At 36.5% G+C, this 19519-nt stretch overlaps 1 protein-coding gene across 3 annotated transcripts in view; it reads left to right on the top strand.

Annotated features, from left to right (window-relative positions):
• The window catches only part of cdkal1 (CDK5 regulatory subunit associated protein 1-like 1), an 848634-nt gene that overhangs the window by 356216 nt on the left and 472899 nt on the right, over positions 1–19519 (top strand). For all 3 annotated transcript variants that reach the window (XM_028817287.2, XM_028817286.2, XM_028817284.2), the window contains exon 9: positions 16322–16488. In XM_028817287.2, coding sequence (XP_028673120.2) covers positions 16322–16488 — 167 coding nt within the window. The remainder of the gene's footprint in view (positions 1–16321; positions 16489–19519) is intronic.

Genomic DNA, 19519 nt, shown 5'->3' with positions numbered 1-19519 from the left:
CCAACAACAGATGCAGGAAAAGACCAGCATCGTAGCAGACACCTCAGCAAATCTGGACCTCCGCATAAACAGAGGTAAGAATAAGGTACTAAAGGTCAACACAGCCAGTGCAGTGCCCATCATGCTGGAAGGAGAAGTGCTAGAAGAGGTGGACAACTTTACCTATCTTGGGAGCATCATCGTCAGACAGGGTGGGACAGATGCAGATGTTAGAACCCAAATCAGCAAGGCGAGGGCAGCTTTTGTTTGGCTGAAAAACATCTGGAGATCCTCTGAAATCATCAGCATCACCAAGTTCAGAGTCTTCATAACCATTGTGAAACCTGTCTTACTTGATGGAGCTGAAACCTGGAGAACCACTGTCACTACCACGAAGAGAACCCAGGTTTTCATCAACACCTGCCTCAGAAGGATTCTCAAGATCCGGTGGGCAGACAAGGTCAACAACGAAGTCCTGTTGCAGTGAACTAAACAGTAGCCCATTGGAGACAACATGCTTCAAAGATTCTGAAGGTGGATTGGAGTCACCATTCGCAGACCTACAACCAGCATCACAAGATAAGCCCTGACTTGGAACCCACAAGGGTTGAGAAAGGCATCGGCCAAAAAACACCTGGTGACTTTATCTGGAGGCATACATGTGGAGGATTTGAGGTGATGATGATGATGACTGAATGTCTGTTGAAAAGAAGTGAACACATAAACAGCCTCTGCAAGGTAGTCTATTAAAAATGACGTATTTCTGCATAGTTTATTCCGCAGTTACTGTTTACATGGTAAATCGAACAGTTATTATTGAAAACAATAAAACACTGAATGTAGCATCTGCAAAATATGGGAACCCAGATCATATTCAAGTTATCACATACACACTGTGTAAGGTGTGTGCTAAAATATGATATATCTGCATTAAGATTATTGTACAGCTGCTGTCTGTTCACTGAATGTAACAGATTGAAAAAATAATACATTTTATTATTCTTTGTGTTTTTTAAAATTATTCTTTTATCTTCCTTTCTTAATTTTGAATTCCCTTTATAAGTTTTTGCAATATTCAACTTCTTTCATTTACTTGTAATCTGCACTTTGTGATCAGTTATTAAAAATCATTTTGTATCGTTGTCATTGCCATTTTGTTTTGACATGATGACAGTTGCTATATAAGCGGCGCCTCTGAGTTTGCGGACGTTCAAAAAGAAACCCTCTGTGTTTGGTTAAACTGTATTTTTTTTTTTTTTTTTATCATTTTCTTTCAGCACATTTGAGTCCATCAGATTTTTTTAATGTTATATTGGAGGTTAAAACTGTGGTTACATTTACTTTAATCAAAACGTTTTGCAAATAATATTCCATTTAGACAAACACAGTTGTGCAGTCCCATTAAGTTAATACAGGGATATTATGTCCGGGGTCCAGACAGGCCTCTATAAAATGGATTAAAATAAATTGGAAATTGGCAACTGCAACTTCAGAGGACTTCATGGACTAGGTCCTGACATGGATGAACTGATGTTTCCAAAATTCTATGAAGATATGCTAGATACTACATAGCCTGGCAACTTGTTCCATTTGTCTACAGTTCTATGAAATTTACTCCTGCTCAGCTTCTATCACTTTTCTGTCTCCAGTCCATTGATAACAGTTGGAATCAATAATTTTATAATTTTAAATGTTTCCATCATGTCTAATTTTAATCTCTACTAAAAATAATATACAACCTTTTCAGTTGTTCCTTACAGTTGGCCAACATGAAATTAGCCTAGCAGCTCACCTCATGACTTTGTCCAGGTCTGCTTTGACCTCCTTATAAAATGGAGACTAAAATTAAACATACTGTTCTAAAAGTATATTCCATAAAAACACTCCGGGCATACCATTAGCCTTTTGATGATTCATTCATTTCTTCATTCACTCCCAATCCGAATTTTCTGCCTGCATTGTCTAAAGAGTTGAGCTGCTTAGCCATCTACAGACACAAAAACTTCCTTGATGGCTGTCATTCTTGTTTCAAGTGGCTTTTGCTGATGATGAATCCATCCATCAATCTACTTCCCGAATATCTTAATTCCATTTTATGGGATTGTAGAAGGACTGGGTTTTTTTCCAGCAGCATTGGTTACCAGACAGAAACCAGACCAAGGTGGGGCTCCAGTCTATCTCCATTCTCAGGGTTTTTTTCCAGCAGCATTGGTTACTAGACAGAAACCAGACCAAGGTGGGGCTCCAGTCTATCTCCATTCTCTTCAACTTTTTAATTAATTATGATTACTGTCTTTCAGAGCACAATATTCACTTCACAAAGTTCTACTACATTTGTTCCACAAGGTCTAGTGTATTTCCTAATTCAGAATCACTTTGTGTATACAGTGAATATTTTGTAATTTTAACAGTCATACAAGTAAAAGTTAGCATTTTTGTCAGTAAACTTAATTTATCCAATATAAACCTAAACATGAATTCTGTCTTAATTGTGCAAATTAGGCCTATTCTGCTGTATCTGCTAATCATCCGTAATTTCGTCCAGCTTTTTTGTTACGTTTTCATGTGAAGGATTTCTAGAAATTTAAAAACAATGATTGGTCTCATGACTGATTTCTGCCATTTCTCATTTTTGAACTTTTCTGAATGAGAAAACATATATAGTTTGTGTGTATTATCCACAGCTGCTATGATACCCCTCAAGTAAACCCCCTTAGTGTAGGATTTCATTTAGTGTAAATGTAGTTTAAATAAAAGGTCTGCTGCCCTGAGCAAATATGAGACAAGAACGTAAACTATTTGTTAAACGTTTATGTAAGTTTTTAGGAATGTTAAGCTTAAGGAAAAAGTAAAATCCCTGTTGTGACTTCTGCTCATATACCCTCTAGGTCAAAAGAATGCATTAATGGCGCCAAATGAAGAAGCTGTCTACGATTCAGAAAATTCTGCTTACAAGCACTAGGTGACGCTGGCCTTTACTTGTTGGCTTTTGCTTGAAATCTTTGTGTAGGGCTTGCTTTAGGTCTCTGCTTGTTTCTTGGTGTGCAGATATTGGTATGTGGGGCCCTGGAAATTCTTTCATTTTTCACTTCATCCTTCCTCTCTGAGGACACTTGACTCCATAACTGTGGAAATGGAAGCCCCGCTGAGTTTAGTCAACATCTGGATACCATTATACTGCTTTATTGGTTACTTGCCTTGTCAGTGGTGCTCAGATTTCAAATTCTGATAAACAAGGCAAAAGAGGTTGTGCTGTGATAAGTGTGTGGAGTTGCCATGCCAGCCACAATTTTGTTAGCTGTGGAGATTTTTAGTAAAGACAAATGTTCAATTATTAATGCAGTGTGGAAGAAGCTTTTTCTTTCAAAGCTTTTTTGAAGTGGCAGTACAAACACTGATGTTTGTTTGTTTGTTTATGTATTTATTTATTTAGTGTAATGTTTTACTATACATCTTCTTCTTTTTCTGGTTTTAGTTGTGGCCCTGGACTTAAAATGTTTCATCATTTGCCAGCCCAATTCTCTTAAGCTTTGCCTTCTGTGCTTCCACCTAAACTCCTTTATGAGTTCTCATCTTTAATTATTTTATTGTTTTTTTGCAAATAAAATATTACAGCTTTTGGGAAAGTCCAGATAAGAGGACTAGATTATTATTCCAGGACTGCAGGTTACAAGTCATGAGGAAAGATTGAATGAGATGAATCTTTTCAGTTTAAGCAAGCAGACTTAAAAGAAGACATGGTTGAAGCATTGTGAATTATGACAGGAATTAGTACAACAGACAGCTGCTGTTACTTTAAAATGAGAACAGATGAAAGGTGTTCTAGAGTAAATTTTGCTTAAAGTTACTAAGTAGTGTGGGAGACAGAAGTATATCGGAGACCTTCAAATCTTGAATACCAGCAAGCCCGCGATTCTCGAAAGAATCGCAAATCCAAGAATGGCAATCACTTTCTGTTCCCTCCGATACTTGGACGGATGAAATATCATGGAGGGTGGGTGCGTCCTGGGAAAGTTCATGTAATGAAATAAACATATTTGTACTAAAGCGGTGTCTTTTTGGAGCTGTGACTCAGTTTTAGGCGCCTTCGTTTATTGTTTTTATCCATGCAGTCTCTTTTTTGTTTTTCTGTGGCTGTGTCGTCAGTGAGAAGTCGGTTGCTGACGGTGGCGGATTCGCGTGCTGATTTCCATTAGTTGAGCTCTTTCATTGTGGAGCCATGACGTCTTTGCTTCTGGTGAGTCTGAAGCGCGTCGTAGGAGCCTCCGTGTATTGTTTTTATCCATGCGGTCTCATCTTAGTTGTTCTGTGGCTGTGTCGTTAGGTAGAAGTCGTTTACTGTTAGGAAGCATACTCCAACTTACACACACTGACTGCTGGCACAGTGGATTAGAGCAGGTGTAGTTTACAGGTTGTGGTGTTTGGGCGCCACGCACTGACTCTGGGAACTACGGGCTCGGTTTTGTGTTACAAATCGTTGAGCTCTTTCCGTTATGTGATTCAAATATGCCACACAGACCGCTGGTACAGTGGATTAGAGCAGGTTTAGTTCGCAGGTTGTGTTGTTTGTGCGCCACCTTCTGACTCTGGGAAGCCACTGGGTTTGACTCTGAGGCGCAGTGCGCATGCGGTGCATCCGCCGTCCGTGCATAAATTAAACTGTGGTTTAGTAATATAGATAATATTTTGATGTACAATACTAGTAATAATACTGTATAACATTTTAAAATATGCTTAACCCAATCCTTCTTCACAGAGGGCTGGAGGCTATCACATCAGCACTTGGTTCAAGATAGGATACAGGGTAAAAGCTGTTAACAGGGCCCATCCAAGCACACACCCACACTCGCACAACGACAGTTTGGAATAGCCTGTCAATTTATCTTACCTGTCTGTTAGGATGTGGAAGGAAAACCATAGTACTTGGAAAAAATCCTACAAGCACACACAGAGATGAACCCGGAATGCTTGAGTTTGGAGACTGCAGCACTGCCTGCTGTGCACAGACTTGGTGATATTTTATATACAGTAAATTGGGTATCTAGAGATTGACGAGCTAAATTGAGCAAAGGGGCTTGTTGTTGCCAAAATTGTTTGTATGTTTTTAAAGGTATTTCCCCATGTGAAATGGGTAGCCTCAGGTGTGCCTTTTCCCTAGTAATTCAGTGACTTTTTTCATAAATTTAAAAAGGTTGTTCCTTTTTTTTTTTTTTTTTAAACATGTAAGTGTGTGTGTAAGGGAACAATCAGTTGTTTTAATGTTACAGTTGATTACATGACTCTGTTTGTCATCTAACCAGTATTTGTCCTTGCAAGTGCTTTAAAATGTTTAGTCCTGAAGTATGCCTTAAGCTTAACTTAAATGTTTATTTTCACTTATGAGAAATATTTCCGTTTCATCTACATGACACTCTTCATAATGAAGTGCTTCTTGGAGTCCATCTTGGATTCAATTTATCTTTAAATTCTGGTGCATTTTAAATATGTTATTCTCTTCACCCCTTTCTGTGTTTAGGCCTAAAGATGGTTAGGTTATGTTGCATGTCGGAGTAGAACATGCACTTTTGTGATGCATTGGATTGCTCTTCTCTAGACAGCTTTTGGAGCAGGTGTGGCAGCGAAAGCAGAACTTCACTCAGTAGTCCAGATGCAGTCTTAATAGAACATTACAGAGTTTGAGCACCATATCCTTTGGTTAGTATCCAAGAGTTTTAAAATATAACCAAATGTTTTAGTAGTGTTTTAACTGCTTCTGTATATCACCAAGATGATGAAAATGTTTTATCAGCATTAGCTGCTAAATATTTAGCAGAGGTAATGTTTTATAGATCAGTGTCACTCATCTTGTATTTATTTATTGTTCTGCACATCACTGCTGCAAGTTGTAAAGTGATCTAAGAATTAAGCAATTTCATCAAGTTCCATATTCTATATATGGGCAGATGATGCCTTTTTAGAGCAGTTATTTGCAAATTATGCGTTTAACATAACTAATCAGAATTCCAATCAATGATCTGTATTTTTCTTTCTTCTCTATTAGTACAAATACATATATGTATAATGTGTAATATAAATACAGTATGCATGTGTGTGTGTGTGTGTGTGTGTGTGTGTGTGTGTGTGTGTGTGTGTATATATATATATATATATATATATATATATATATATATATATATATATATATATATATACACACACACACACATTTATGCAGGCAGTTGATAAAGGATGGTGCTAGAATTTTTAAATGCTGCAACTGACTAGTTGGTTTCATATTTTCCTATGAGCAAAACATTTTCCTATATTTTTCCTTGATAGTAACCTTTTATTTTATAAGCTTTAGTTTTCTGTTTTAGTGTTTTATATCTGTTTGCTTAAAGCAGGGAAGTGTTATGCCTTCAGAGCCATACTTCAGCTTGAGCAGAGTTTGGCCGGTGGTTGTTAATATCTCCACTATTCTTTATGCCTCTCAGATTTAAAAATAATGTTTATTTTGCATTATGTTAAGGTAAAAGGATTACCTGTTGATTGACAGAGAGCCACAAGTGTGTGTTAACTAACTGGCACTAATGGGAATTTCATGGCATGTTTAAATAATTATACTCTTCATTTAGAACGGTTTCTTGAAATGAATATCCTTTGGTTTAATTTTACTGTTTACACTCATAGTTGTTTCTACATATATACACAGTGCATTCCTTGTACAATGAGGACAATGATGGTCCAACATTTTCATAAATTCAATTTTCCATATCGTTTACATGCTATTATACTGAGTATGTTAATGTTTGTGGTATTATATTTTTTCTGGTACAGCTTCTTTTAATTTGCTTTGTGTCTAAAGGAGCCTTGAAATTCTTATGTTGCTTTCTGATCACTTTTGGGTATATTGTATGGATTTTGGCCTGCTGTTCACAGGAATTGCCTTTAAATGTTCTTGTCATGTATCGTTTTATTGCAGTTGCAGGGTCCCAGTCCAGATGGTTCGTCATGAGGTGGGTGTGGCAATGCGCAATCAGCACATGCTCCCATAGAACAAACCCCAAACCCCTCAATATTACAAGTTTACATATATAGTATAACATCTATATCTGGAACATCTGAGTTGGTCTAAAAGTAGTGGCACTGGTACTAAGAATGCAACTCAGATATCCCAAGTCCTTTTGTGTCATTTGCAAATGGGACAGCCGTGCTAAAGAGTCCCATTACATTAAAAAGAACTGGCCAATCTGTAAGGGCAGAAAATGATGGCATATCATTACCCCAGCAAAAATATTTTTTCTTCCTCTTCATAAAACTTGGACTGTTTCAAAATTTTGTGAATGTAATGAACAAGAAAGGCTTTTTAAGTATTTGTTACAAATATTTCCACAAATAAATGATGCCAAGATTAAAGATGGCATTTTTTGTTAGTCAGCAAATCAGACACATCTTTAATGACATGCAGTTCAAAGATCTCCCCAGAAGAAATCAAATAGGCTTTTAAGGATGTTGCCGAGAATTCCCTTGACATCCACAGAGCAGTAAACTTTGTTCAGGTGGTTGACAATAATGCTTCAAGTATGCAAAACCATGAAGTATAACATGTCACTAAAGAATGATTTTCTGCATTAACATTTGAGTTTTTGATAATCTTGATGCAGTTAGTGATAAACATGGTGAAAGATTTCTTAAAGACATTGCAGCGATGGAAAAGCGGCATTAGGGCAAATGAAATCTGTCATTGCTGGCCGACTATTGTTGGACACTAAAACAAGATTCATCACATGTGGAGTACAAATGAAAATGTGCAGCAAAACATGTTTTGCCCAGTTGAACTAATACATTTTGTCAACATCATTAAGCTGTTAATGTCAAAAAATTGAATTTCATGTTTCTCAGAATTCCAAAGTGATACAGTCAATCTGAAAAAAAATATCACTGAAACATTTTCAGGAAGCAAAACATTTTTTAAAAAATTGTTGTCTAGTGTGATAGTAGAGCTGGCTATGTTTGACTTCATTCTGGAATGGTGCTGCCTAAACGTTTTAGTTGGTTCATTGCAACATGGAACTAAAACATCCCACCTACAAATTCATGAATATTTTTACTTTTCAGAGTCCAGTGTAAAAGTTGGCAATGTATGCATTTTTTAAAAATATGCATGCGTGTGTATATATACAGTATTTTGACGAATTAGAATTATTTATTTTCATTGCCCAATGGCAAAGTATTTAGCGTTAGTGCCTCCGAACAATTGAAATCTGGCTCAGACCCTCACTAGGCTGCCCTTTATGTTCTGCCTGACTTCATATGAGGTTTCTACAGGCAGTCGTATTTATTTCAACAGTCAAAAATCGTACAGTCAGGTGGATTGGTTGGTGAATGAGCCACGTGACAAAGTGTCATCTTTTCCATAATTGGTATCTGCCTTTAGCCATAGATAATTGGAGTAAGCTTAGGCTCCCTTCAGCGTTGCATTGAGAAGGAAGGTTCATAAAATAGAAAAAGAGATTTCTTTAATCATTTCTCATTTGTTACTATTCCCCAGACCCACACTTCAAAGTAGATGTGTTATTTAAAGGTTCTGTAGTGTTGACCTAACCTAGAAGAGTTTATTACTGTGAATTCCTCATTTTAGAAATAGAAGTCAAGGAGAAGTTGTGCAAAATCCGGGAGTCTAGTACGGTACGTGGAGTCAATTACAGAAGAGGCAAGAGGCATTCATCCCGCTTTAATTTCAAACATTTCTCCTGTGTACAGACAGCACTATTTTCATTATGCCGCCTAAGGGAGCACAGTGACACTTGCCTAGTTTTATGGCACTTTTAATACATGTTTGCAGCTATGAATCAAAGTCCCTCTATCTGCACTCATTTCATTCTTATTAGGCTTCATCCCCTCGAGATAGCAGCTGTGCTAAACCTTTTTTCCCCCCTTCAGGCAATCTTCATTTTAGTCCTGATGAACTTCTCTTCAGCCCCTCATTTCTCCATTCTGTCGGCCGCTGCACAGAGATTCAACTCTGGTGACTTTACGTGGTGGTGGTGGTGGGGGGTTTGTGACCACTGGTGAGATGTGACCGAGGATAATTCATAATTACTTACTTTTATTGTAATGGAGACTAATGTTCTTAATATAAATACATAGGGAATGAATGCCTTCCTGTGCCAAGATTGCCACCTTATTTACTAAAGCTTAATTATATTAGTGATGTCCCAGAATGAGTTTAATATAATGTATACAGTTGGCTCAGATGGACGTGGTGAAAAGTCAAATCATTTTTGTCATTAAATCTTCATTTTAAGATAACCGTTTTCTGCAAATAGTGATCCATCTGAAATCTGATGAGCTACTAAGGCAAAACATCTATAGACCTCACTCACTGGTATATTAATCCCTCTTGCACTTTTATGGCCATAGATGCACATGTACAGTATATCAAGTATGGGATTAAATGTGTGTATTTATGATACTAAATTTGGTATATTCAAATAGGTATTACTGTTATTATTAAGCAGAGTTTATTTTATTTCACATTTAATTTTGTATTTAATAGCTTTGTGGTGTAATAACAGATTTTAATTCTTTTATAAATTTTTACTTTTAATTGGTTTTGTCTTAGTTGCCTTAAATTTCTGTTGTTGTGTGCCTCCACTTGGTGAACTTTTATTTGTGATTCCCACCTTGGTTGCCGGCACTTGACAATAGTAAGTATGGAGCTTGTGATAGCAATCAGCCGTACCACATGCACTTCAGAACAGGTCCTCCTCCTGAAGTTAAGCTTGTTCAGGCCTGCCCAGTACTTGGATGGGAAACCATCTAGGAAAAGCTTGAGTTTCTGCTGGAAGAAGTGATGGTGAGGCCATCAGGAGGTTCTTACCCTGTGGTCTGAATTGTGGTTCCCAATGCCCCAGCGCAGTGATTGGAACACTATGCTGTAAAAAGGGTGGTGTTCTTCGGATGAGATGTAATACTGAGACCCAGACTCTGTGATCATAAAAGAGCCCTGGGCCTCCTTTGTAAAGAGTAGGGTATATCCATGATGTCCAGTCTAAATTGCCCACCTTGTTGTAGTCATTCTGCCCCCCTAATCATCCCCTGTCACTAATTGGCTATTTTTCTCACCACTTCACAACCTAACAGCTAATGGGTGCTGCACATTAGTGGTGGTTGAAGTGGCTCCCCACTCACTGAAGCGCTTTGAGTAGTGAGAAAAGCACTATATAAATGTAAAGTATTATTAGTATTGCTACAGACCAGTGTTGTACACCTCCCAGTCGTCCAAAATTGTGAATACTTCTCAAACATGTTTAGATGCATTTAGTTTGAGTTCTCGGTTAATAAATTTTGAGCAACATATTTTTTTAACTTTGACTTCTCTTTTGGGTATGGCTCTCTGTATTTTTCTCAAACTTTACAGTTTAAGAATGTCTCATAACTAAGAGTTTTGTTTAGTGATATTCTGATCTAGATGAGTCTACTAGATTTCTTAAGACCTAACATTATGGGTACCAGTCATGGAAAATAAGGGAAGTGGCTATTAAGCAGTGGTCTTCATTTTAGAAAGGAGCCGTTTTAGATCTTTTCCCGTTTTTCTGTTTGTTTTGTACTCTGTTCAGATACACAGATTATCTTTCTTGTGTGCAGATGGCTAAACCATATTATGTTTTGCCTTGTTCTGTTGATTTGCTATATTTTGGACTGTAAGAACTGAATACTGTAGTAATTATAGTTATTTTTCTATGTAATACCTCTTTTTCTTATTGTTCATTTTGTTCAGATTTGATTGCCCTGCTTTAGTTCATATAATTACAAGGGATGTGTCTAGGCCTTATTTTGTTTTTGTTTCTATTTTTGGGATGTGAATAAAGCTACTTAAAGAATTTTTTTTTTAAAAACTCAAAGACATGAATTCAAAAGAAAGTCAGCTTTTACTGTGCTTTGCCAATTTTCTAATTTTTTGCTTATTTGAAAGAACAGCAAGACTGCAATTCCCAAGTCATTAACAATTATGATTGATTAAAAAAATTTGAACAGCTGTCCTCTAATCTGTAGGTCTTCACTTGGAATTTACAAAAATTTACACAGGTCCTAGGTGTGTTGGTAGTTTGTTTGCCTTTAATACTGGCTTACTAAATTGTATTTGGTGTGTATTGTGTATAGGGGCACTGGAAGTGCTGATGACCCGGGACACTGTAGAGTCTTAATCTGGCCCTGTCCATAACATCTGATCTTCCAAAATGTCCTCTGGCAGCTAACATTGGACCTGTGTTAGCATTAGAAAGGAAAGGAAGATAAAGAGGCAGTTGGTGGATTTTTAACATGTTAGTAATCCACATGATTATAATAAATGTGTAAGTCTAAGCAAATTTTTACAGTTTTAGAAGCATTACTGGTTTTTATATATAAACCAAGTTTAAGTAATTTTAATGAAGGCCTACAAAAAGTGAAAACTTTAAACCTCCCTTCTTTCTCCATCATGCTCCCTTTGTTTTTAGATAATAGATATTTAAATGTTGTGTTTCTAACTTTCTGAACATTTTCAGGTATGTCATTTTTTTGGATTTTCTATGTTAAGTTGAACACCTTTTAATGTTATGCTGTTTAGTATATGGTTTGTGTTGCTGCGTGCCAGTGAATGCTAATAATTTCTTTGTTATTCCAGTCCATTATGAAGTATGAGTGAAATCTACTGTTTGCCTGATTTTCCCCTCTAGGTTCTGTTTTCAGGAGTGTTCTCTTGTTATCTCGATTGTCTTTACACTTGCCAGTCCTTTTACCACAGCAGCTGTTTCCTTTACACCCATTTCAAAGCTTGTGCCAAGCAGGGAACTCAGAATTTCCACGAAAAATTCACTTCCTCTCTTATACACACCTATTTCAGGCGGAAAAACTAAAAACTTATATCAACATAATCTCCAAGGGCTATGTATTTACATCACTGAGTTGTGGCAATAATTGGTATGTACTATACAGTTGTCATTTTATTGATGCCTAGCCAAAGGAAATAAGATGGGCTGGTGGCCTTTATTTTTCCTCATTTAGAGTGAACCTCGCTGCAGGAGCACCACATTAAGAGTTTCCTGTATATCCGTCCTGGCCTGAGTTGTTTTTATATTTTTCAAAAGTTTTATTTTCCTCTCCTTTTAATTAGTCCACCTGACACGTGTGATCCTCACCCTTTTGGTGAGCAAAGATATATAGAAGGTTCAAGTGGTGAGGCAGTGATGAAATTGAAAGAGGTCATATGTAAAACAGAAATAGTTGCCTCATTCACAAAGTCTAGAAATGACATACATGGAATAACACTGAGCATGCCGAGGTAAGAGCAGCTCTTTGTCCTCTATTAGTGTCACCGTACACATGAAACAAATAATGGATAGACTTGTACTTTTCACAAAAATAAAATGCAAAATGTTTTTTTCCTCAAACAAGTACAATATTGACCAAACTGAACTTGGACTTTAGTAATGGAATAGAATTTCATTTATTTTAAATGTTGTAACAACCAAATCCAAGCAAGGAAGAAAAACACAGGTACATGTGCTAGTGATTAAAATTACTGGTGAGTCTTGGTCAGACTCCTTTTTCAACACTGAACCTACCAGCCCATCTACTATCGCAATTGCAGTCACATTTTTATGTAGTAAGATTGCAAAATATTGGTATAGTACTTTTTCTAAAAAATTTTTTAGTTTGGAACCTTTTTAGTACAGGTGTAATGTGCAACACTACTACTTTGTCATTCTCTCATTCTCTTCCTGGCAAGTCTGTAGTTTTTATTTTTTTGGGAAGTGGGAGGGAAAAAAAAAAGGTGTACTTGGATAATATACACATGGAGAAGGAGGTAAACTCCATGCAATGAAAAATTAAACTCCGGTCATTTCAGTGGTTAGGCAGTAGTTGTACTCCTTTCAAATGAAAATGGCTTCAAATTCAAAAAGAACTAGGAGGCTCCGCCCCCTGCTTGCTTCACTCGCCAACCCTCGGGTATGGGTAACCGGATATACAATTTAAAGAGATTGTTATCTGTATTCGTGTGTTTCATATTATACGATCATCCTGTTTCGCCATCTGGGAAAGGCAAAGGAAGGAGTAAAGGATCGAATGAGGCATTTTATTAGACAGAAACAACGAATCATGCTTTGTTTTTGGATAAACACGAATATCAACTCTGTCTTTGATATCTCCGTCTTTCAAAACTGTTATCGCTGACAATTCGTCACATGTTGGTTTATTATAAATGTGCCTGTGATCTTTCTAGATTCACATAGAAATCCAAGAAAACTTCTTTGTCCGTGTTTTGCAGATAAATTTCATGTAAAGTGAGATACTTTTGGAAGTATGGATTCGTATCCATTATTGGCTGTATAATTTCTAATACGTGCGATCATTTAAATCTTTAGTTCCTATGTTGCATCTCTTCTTGATCATAAATATAAACCGAATTGTGGTTTCTTCGAAATTAAACTTGTCATAGCTTTAATTGTTGCGGGACCACAGATTCTCATAGCGTATGGTCCAGAATCATATAAATCTACGTTTTGAGCATTGAATGATGCGATCACGAACAGATTATTGTAGGTTCGGATATTTTGCCTGTGGTGTATGTGGATTTCACTTTCACCAAACAACAAATGTTTTAATTCTCGCGGATAGGCCTCTTCATTGGGAAGAAACACTACTTTTCCCTGATGGCAACACAAATTAGACGATCAACAAGTCTCTGACTTAAACTTTAAAGCTGAACAATATCCGTATAGTTCTATCTATGTCCATATATTCAATCTCTTTTTGCTGTTCCTTTATTTCACGGAGTAATAATTTTCATTTGTTAGCGCTAATGCGATCTTTCCTATCAGTTTTTTGAGACTTTCGAATGTTACTACTTTCATAATCTGTAACTTGCTGTGCATGTGTATCGCACCAACGTTTTTGAACCTGTTTACGATGTTCTACTTTGTCTTCTGCTCTTTGTCTTTTCTTTCGACACTGCTTGGACCTGCTAGGTTTTCAGTTCCACTTGGTCCGGGCTGATTATTACTTTACTTATTTTCCGAATTTGCACTTCAATTATTATTGTTCTTTTTTGAATTCTTTTCTCTCCAACGCTTTTGGGCCTTTTTTCGACATGCAGCCCTTTCTTCTTCGCTTAGTCGTTGACATGTCATCTAGAACATATAAAATTATTGTCCAGCAAAGGAGTTCAACGAATGTATTGAATAGATTGTATATGAAAAAATACTGTCCAGAAAAGCTTCTTTACAGGATGAAACTATGGACTTTTCATAAACGACTTAAAATGAGGAAAACGTAAAAATTTATAAGAACTGATATCGCAGAAAGTGTGTCTGACGTGTGTCGCATTCTCACGAATGAGAGGTGAGAGGACCGTGGTCTTGTTTGAAAATGATTGAGAGGAGTGCGAGACTTGAAAAACGTCATGCCAAAAGTCTTGTCTCGCAGGACTTGAAAAAATCTTCCAAAAAGTCTCGTCTTGTTACAGGATTTTTTTATATAATAGAGAGATATTTCCTGAACTTGGATTATGCAGTAGGTTAGATGAATGGAAGGGCTCACAGATGTAATGATTAACTCTTAATCCCAAAGTAAATTGCAAAATGGTGCAGCAGCAGTAATATGATGCAGTATATCCTGAAAACAGTAAACTGCCATTCGCTATGAAGTGAAAAACCGCTCCCTTCAATGAATAAGAGATCAACACCAACCTGTCAGTGTGTGGAATTATTATATTAATGAATGTGATGTCTTTTGGTACAAATGACCTCATATACACTTGTGAGCAAATTTCTGTTCTTTCCCTGTTGGAGAATTTCCTCCTCCATAGATCGATTACCTCATCAACCTCTCATTTCACTTAGCTATTTTTTTCCTTATCTCCTTTATGTGTCTGTGTTTTAATTTGCATCTTTCTCTTTCAGTCTGTTTGTTGAATTCTAGTTTTGATGTTACAATAAGGTGATTTGTTATTACAAGTTTGGCCAGGGCAAATCCACACAGCTTACTTGGTGCACCTTGTTCCCCCTTTTGAAGTCTGTCCAAAATCTTGGCTATGTTTTTTAAAAATTTTGAGGCCGCAGTCTATTGTACCTCTCTGAAATGTGAATGGGGGCATATTTTACATGCATGAGTGCAATGCAGCTAAAAGCTCTATTCTGTCTCTGTAGTTTTCACATTTATAATTATTTATATATTTTTTATTCTTATAGTTTAAAACAAGAAATGCAAGATATCACTGCTTTATATTTCTTCATTTTATTCGGAATGCGACTCATTTAGTGTCAACTGGTGAATCAGTGAACAGAGGATTACGGTCTACAGTACTGCCTACATTTCACTTTGTTTTATCATTAAACCTGCCCTACTTCTATATAGAAGGACGAAAAACAAATAAATGTACCGACTGAAAAAATTAAGTCAGTGAAAAATTTAATGAGGAAAGCCTGGGAGAATAGACGTTGTCAAAATATAAAGCAAAGGTTGAAACTGGGTAAAATACTGTCGTCAAAACACACTTCCTAATCCAAAAATCAAAGTTCTATTCTTAAGCATATTGCTTATATTGGGAGTCTCAGACAGAATCGCACATAATCACTATTATATCATACACATGTCACATGACCAATTCTGCATTCCTAGTGAGTCATGGGATATATTACTGTAGTAATGGACCATGCAATAAGCCCCGAAATGTTTATGCCCATATCAAAAGAAGATGGTATTGAACATTATGTTAAAAGATTTGAACCTCAAAGGTAGCTTTGTAGAAATAATGAAATATCAAAATAGAATTTGTAGGCCGTAAAACTCCCCATGAACAATGTATACATTATTTGCAGAAACCCTAGAATAATGTAACGAAATGTAATTAAATATGCCAGTTATAACAGTGCTTATCAGAGTATAGCTTTTCTTTAGAAAATGGCTGCTTTTAAGAAATACAGTATGTATAAAATGGATTTTATTATGATTAGAAGGCCAAATGTAGTAAAATTGTATGATGAAATAAAAAAAAGATAAAAAGCCAGTCCATATAAAATTTCATTAAAAAGAAAATCACTTTTTGCAGCAGAAACATAGTGTGAATAAGTGTAATTAAGCAATGAATTAGTTTTACATCATGAAAGTGAATCTTGCATATGTCTGACTATGGAGCAAATAGTTTACTTAATCCTATTAAATTTTGTTTTTTGCATCAACTCTTAAAATTGAAAAATTGTGTTATCTGCAGAAGTGAATGTTTGTTTATTTATTTATTTATTTGCAAAGTGAATGTTTCTGCTAATCTTTTTTTATGCTTTCTGCATTTTTTTTATCTGTTTTCTTCATTTCTTGATAGAGGGAGTTTGTGAGATATGGCTGACTAGTGAAGACACTGGCGCTTACGGGAGAGACATTGGCACAGATCTACCAACCCTCCTGTGGCGCCTTGTCGAGGTGATTCCTGAAGGAGCAATGCTGAGGCTCGGCATGACCAACCCTCCTTACATTCTAGAGCATCTGGAGGTGAGTGCTGAGATGCACACATAACTTTTGTTGCCATTTCTAGTCATTATGTTAATTTTTGAAATATAAAAGAGTTTGATGAGTAATTTTCTGAAACTTTACATACCATACAAAGATCTTTATAATTGTACTTGCTATAAAAGTTGGCATATATAATTATTTTTACTGATTTTGTAGGGTTTCCTTTTTGCTACTGTACCATGTGTTCAATGTATTAATACATAGAGTGAACTTTTTGGGGATGCTTATGTTGCACCAGTAATTGCCCCTTTTTGCTTCCAGAGTATCTTAATTTTTCAAGGTGTGTTATCTCATGTTATAGTTTTAAAAAAGGACCTTGAAATGTAGGGATTTTGATCCATTCTGACTTGATAGGATCACATAGCTTCTGCAGAATTTGGCCACACGTTTGTATAGTGACGATATGTTTGTTTGAGATCTGTGACACCATTTGAGTAAACTGAAGTCACTGTCATGTTCTTGAAACCAGTTTGAGATGATGTGTTTTGTGGCATGGAGATTATCTTAGTGGATATAGACCAGGGCCTTAATAGCACAGGAACACTTAAGTACAACTAGTATTAGCAGGTCTAATGTGTGCTAACGATGCATTCCCTACACCTGGTACTGTTTATACAGTGTAGGTTTGATCCGTGATTTCATACTGTTTATGCTGTCTTCAGACTCTGCCATCCATTCAGTCTCTAGCGGTTTTCGTGGTCACATTCTTACTGTTGGCTCATCACATGTGGCGCAGTGGTAGTCCTGCTGCTTTGCAGTAAGGAGATTGTGGGTTCGCTTCCCGGGTCCTCCCTGTGTGGAGAGCTCTTTGAGTAGTGAGAAAAGCGCTATATAAATGTAAAGAATTATTACTATTATCTTATTATTTGTAGCTGACAGAAGATGTGCCCAGTGTGGTCTTCGGCAGCTGTAGTTCATCTCCTTAAGCATCTGTGGCCTTTTTTGAAAGAATCTATTTGTTTTCCTCTGACTTGTTTCACTAACAGTGTGTTTTTACCTACTGTTTCTTTTTGTCTCTCACGCAATTCACTGTAAACTCTGTAGTTTGTGAAAAGTCTGGGATGGTAGCTGTTTTTGAAAAGCTAGATCCACCACGTCTGGCACCAACAGTCATTTTGTGGTCAAAGTCTTGTTTGTTCTAATGTTTGATCAAACAATGATCAAGCCTTTTGACTTTGTCTACATATACAGTATGTTGACTTGATAAGTAAAATGTAAGCTTTTCGGATAAAAAATTGTTTGGTTGAAGTGAGGGGTGGGGCTCCCATTTAGAATGATTTGGCACAAAGAGGGTGTGTCACACTTATAGTGCTCAGTGCATTTGGGTGAGCAAAATGAAGTTTGTTACTAATGTGGTTTTAGATCAGATAAATCAGCATTCCTCCTTTAGCTTTTTGTCATGAAAGAGGCATGATAAGTGGTGAGTGCCTCTGAGTGCACATTAGCCACTTGCAGATGAATGGAAACAAATTACATTATTGTACTGGGAATCACCTTTTTAATTTTTTGCTGTGATTACGTGACTGCAGCTAGAGCTATTGGGAACTCACTTAAGTGCTTCATTATGACCGTAAAAATGCTCATTTGTGATGACGCTACATCCATACAGTATGTACCTTTCCCTAATATTAATATGTATATATGATACACACATTAAATTGACTATTAGCCCTTTAAATGAACAGAACTGCGACATCAAGATAATCTTTATCAAGGCTGCATTTTCACCTTTAAGATTTTTTTATTCAAAAATAAAGACAAACAAATTTATTTTTGAAAAATAGAATTATAATTATAAAATGTTTTATAGCTGCTCCACTGTTTGCAGCCTGTATAACTGGGACTGGGACTTAAATTGTTTAAATTTGAGCACAATTACATTCCAAATAATAAGCATAAGAAAGTTGAACTTACGTCCAGTTAATTGAAATTTTTCTTGTTACAGTAGCTGTTAAAAAAAAATCTGTCCCTATAGGATACTGTTCAAAGACCAGGCACCCAGAAACAGGGTGGATTGTGCATGTTGGGTACAAAAAGAAAAAGAATGGCCCTCATACCCAGTGCAATTTCATAAACTCCTAGTCTCTGTGCAGGATCTTCCTTAGAGGGTAAGTCTGGTATTTTTCAGGTCAAAGTTATTTTTCTCAATCATGGTAAATATTAATTTGTCACATAAAATTGTGTTCTGAAGTAAAGTGGTTTTTAAATAATTTTTAAACATTTAGTGTTTATAGCAGCGCTTGGTGATAGACTCACCTCGGTAAGTTATGTCCCTTGGCCCTGAAAGATGCCACAGAAGAGAAGACGAGTGGTGGAGAAAAGTGCACAATCTCCTTTTAAAAAGGCTGGATGTAAATAAAGGTCCTATTCACCAGCTCTAAAAGTAGAGTACTTGTAAATGGAAACACATCCCTGGAATTCTTGGTGACAACTGTTGTACTACAAGGTGATACCTTAGTGCCATTCTTATATATAATCATCATAGATTATGTCATGAGCAATGCAATTGAACAAGCTGAAGAAGGCATAAATGGCTTCATAGCTTATTCATGTCAGTTATCTCGTCAGACAGCAAAGAGCATTAAAGATCTGGATTCTGTGGATGACATAGCTATTTTCGAAGGAGATATTAATAAAACAGAAAGATAGCATGCAATGAGGGTCGGTCTCCATATCAACACATCAAAAACAGAAGCCATGACTAACCAGGAACCATGTAGTAGAAACATCAAACTAGGAAACCAGGAAATCAGATGGGCAGATAACTTCAAATACCTGGGAGCTAAGGTCAGATTAACAGAAACCAACTTTAAAATTAGAAAAGCAAAAATGTAGGGATCCTTCTGGAAATTGACGAACATATGGAACTCCCGTACCAATTAAACTAAAAAGCAACATATGTAGAGCATCAAGTTTGTCAATACTGTTATATGGATGTGCGAGCTGGGTCATCAACAAACAACAACAGCAAGAAATTGATCATTTCACCATCAAATGTTATCTGAACACA

This window comes from Erpetoichthys calabaricus, chromosome 13 (assembly GCF_900747795.2).
Source record: "Erpetoichthys calabaricus chromosome 13, fErpCal1.3, whole genome shotgun sequence".
Lineage (NCBI taxonomy): Eukaryota > Metazoa > Chordata > Cladistia > Polypteriformes > Polypteridae > Erpetoichthys > Erpetoichthys calabaricus.
This window is presented reverse-complemented; position numbering and strand designations above follow the sequence as displayed.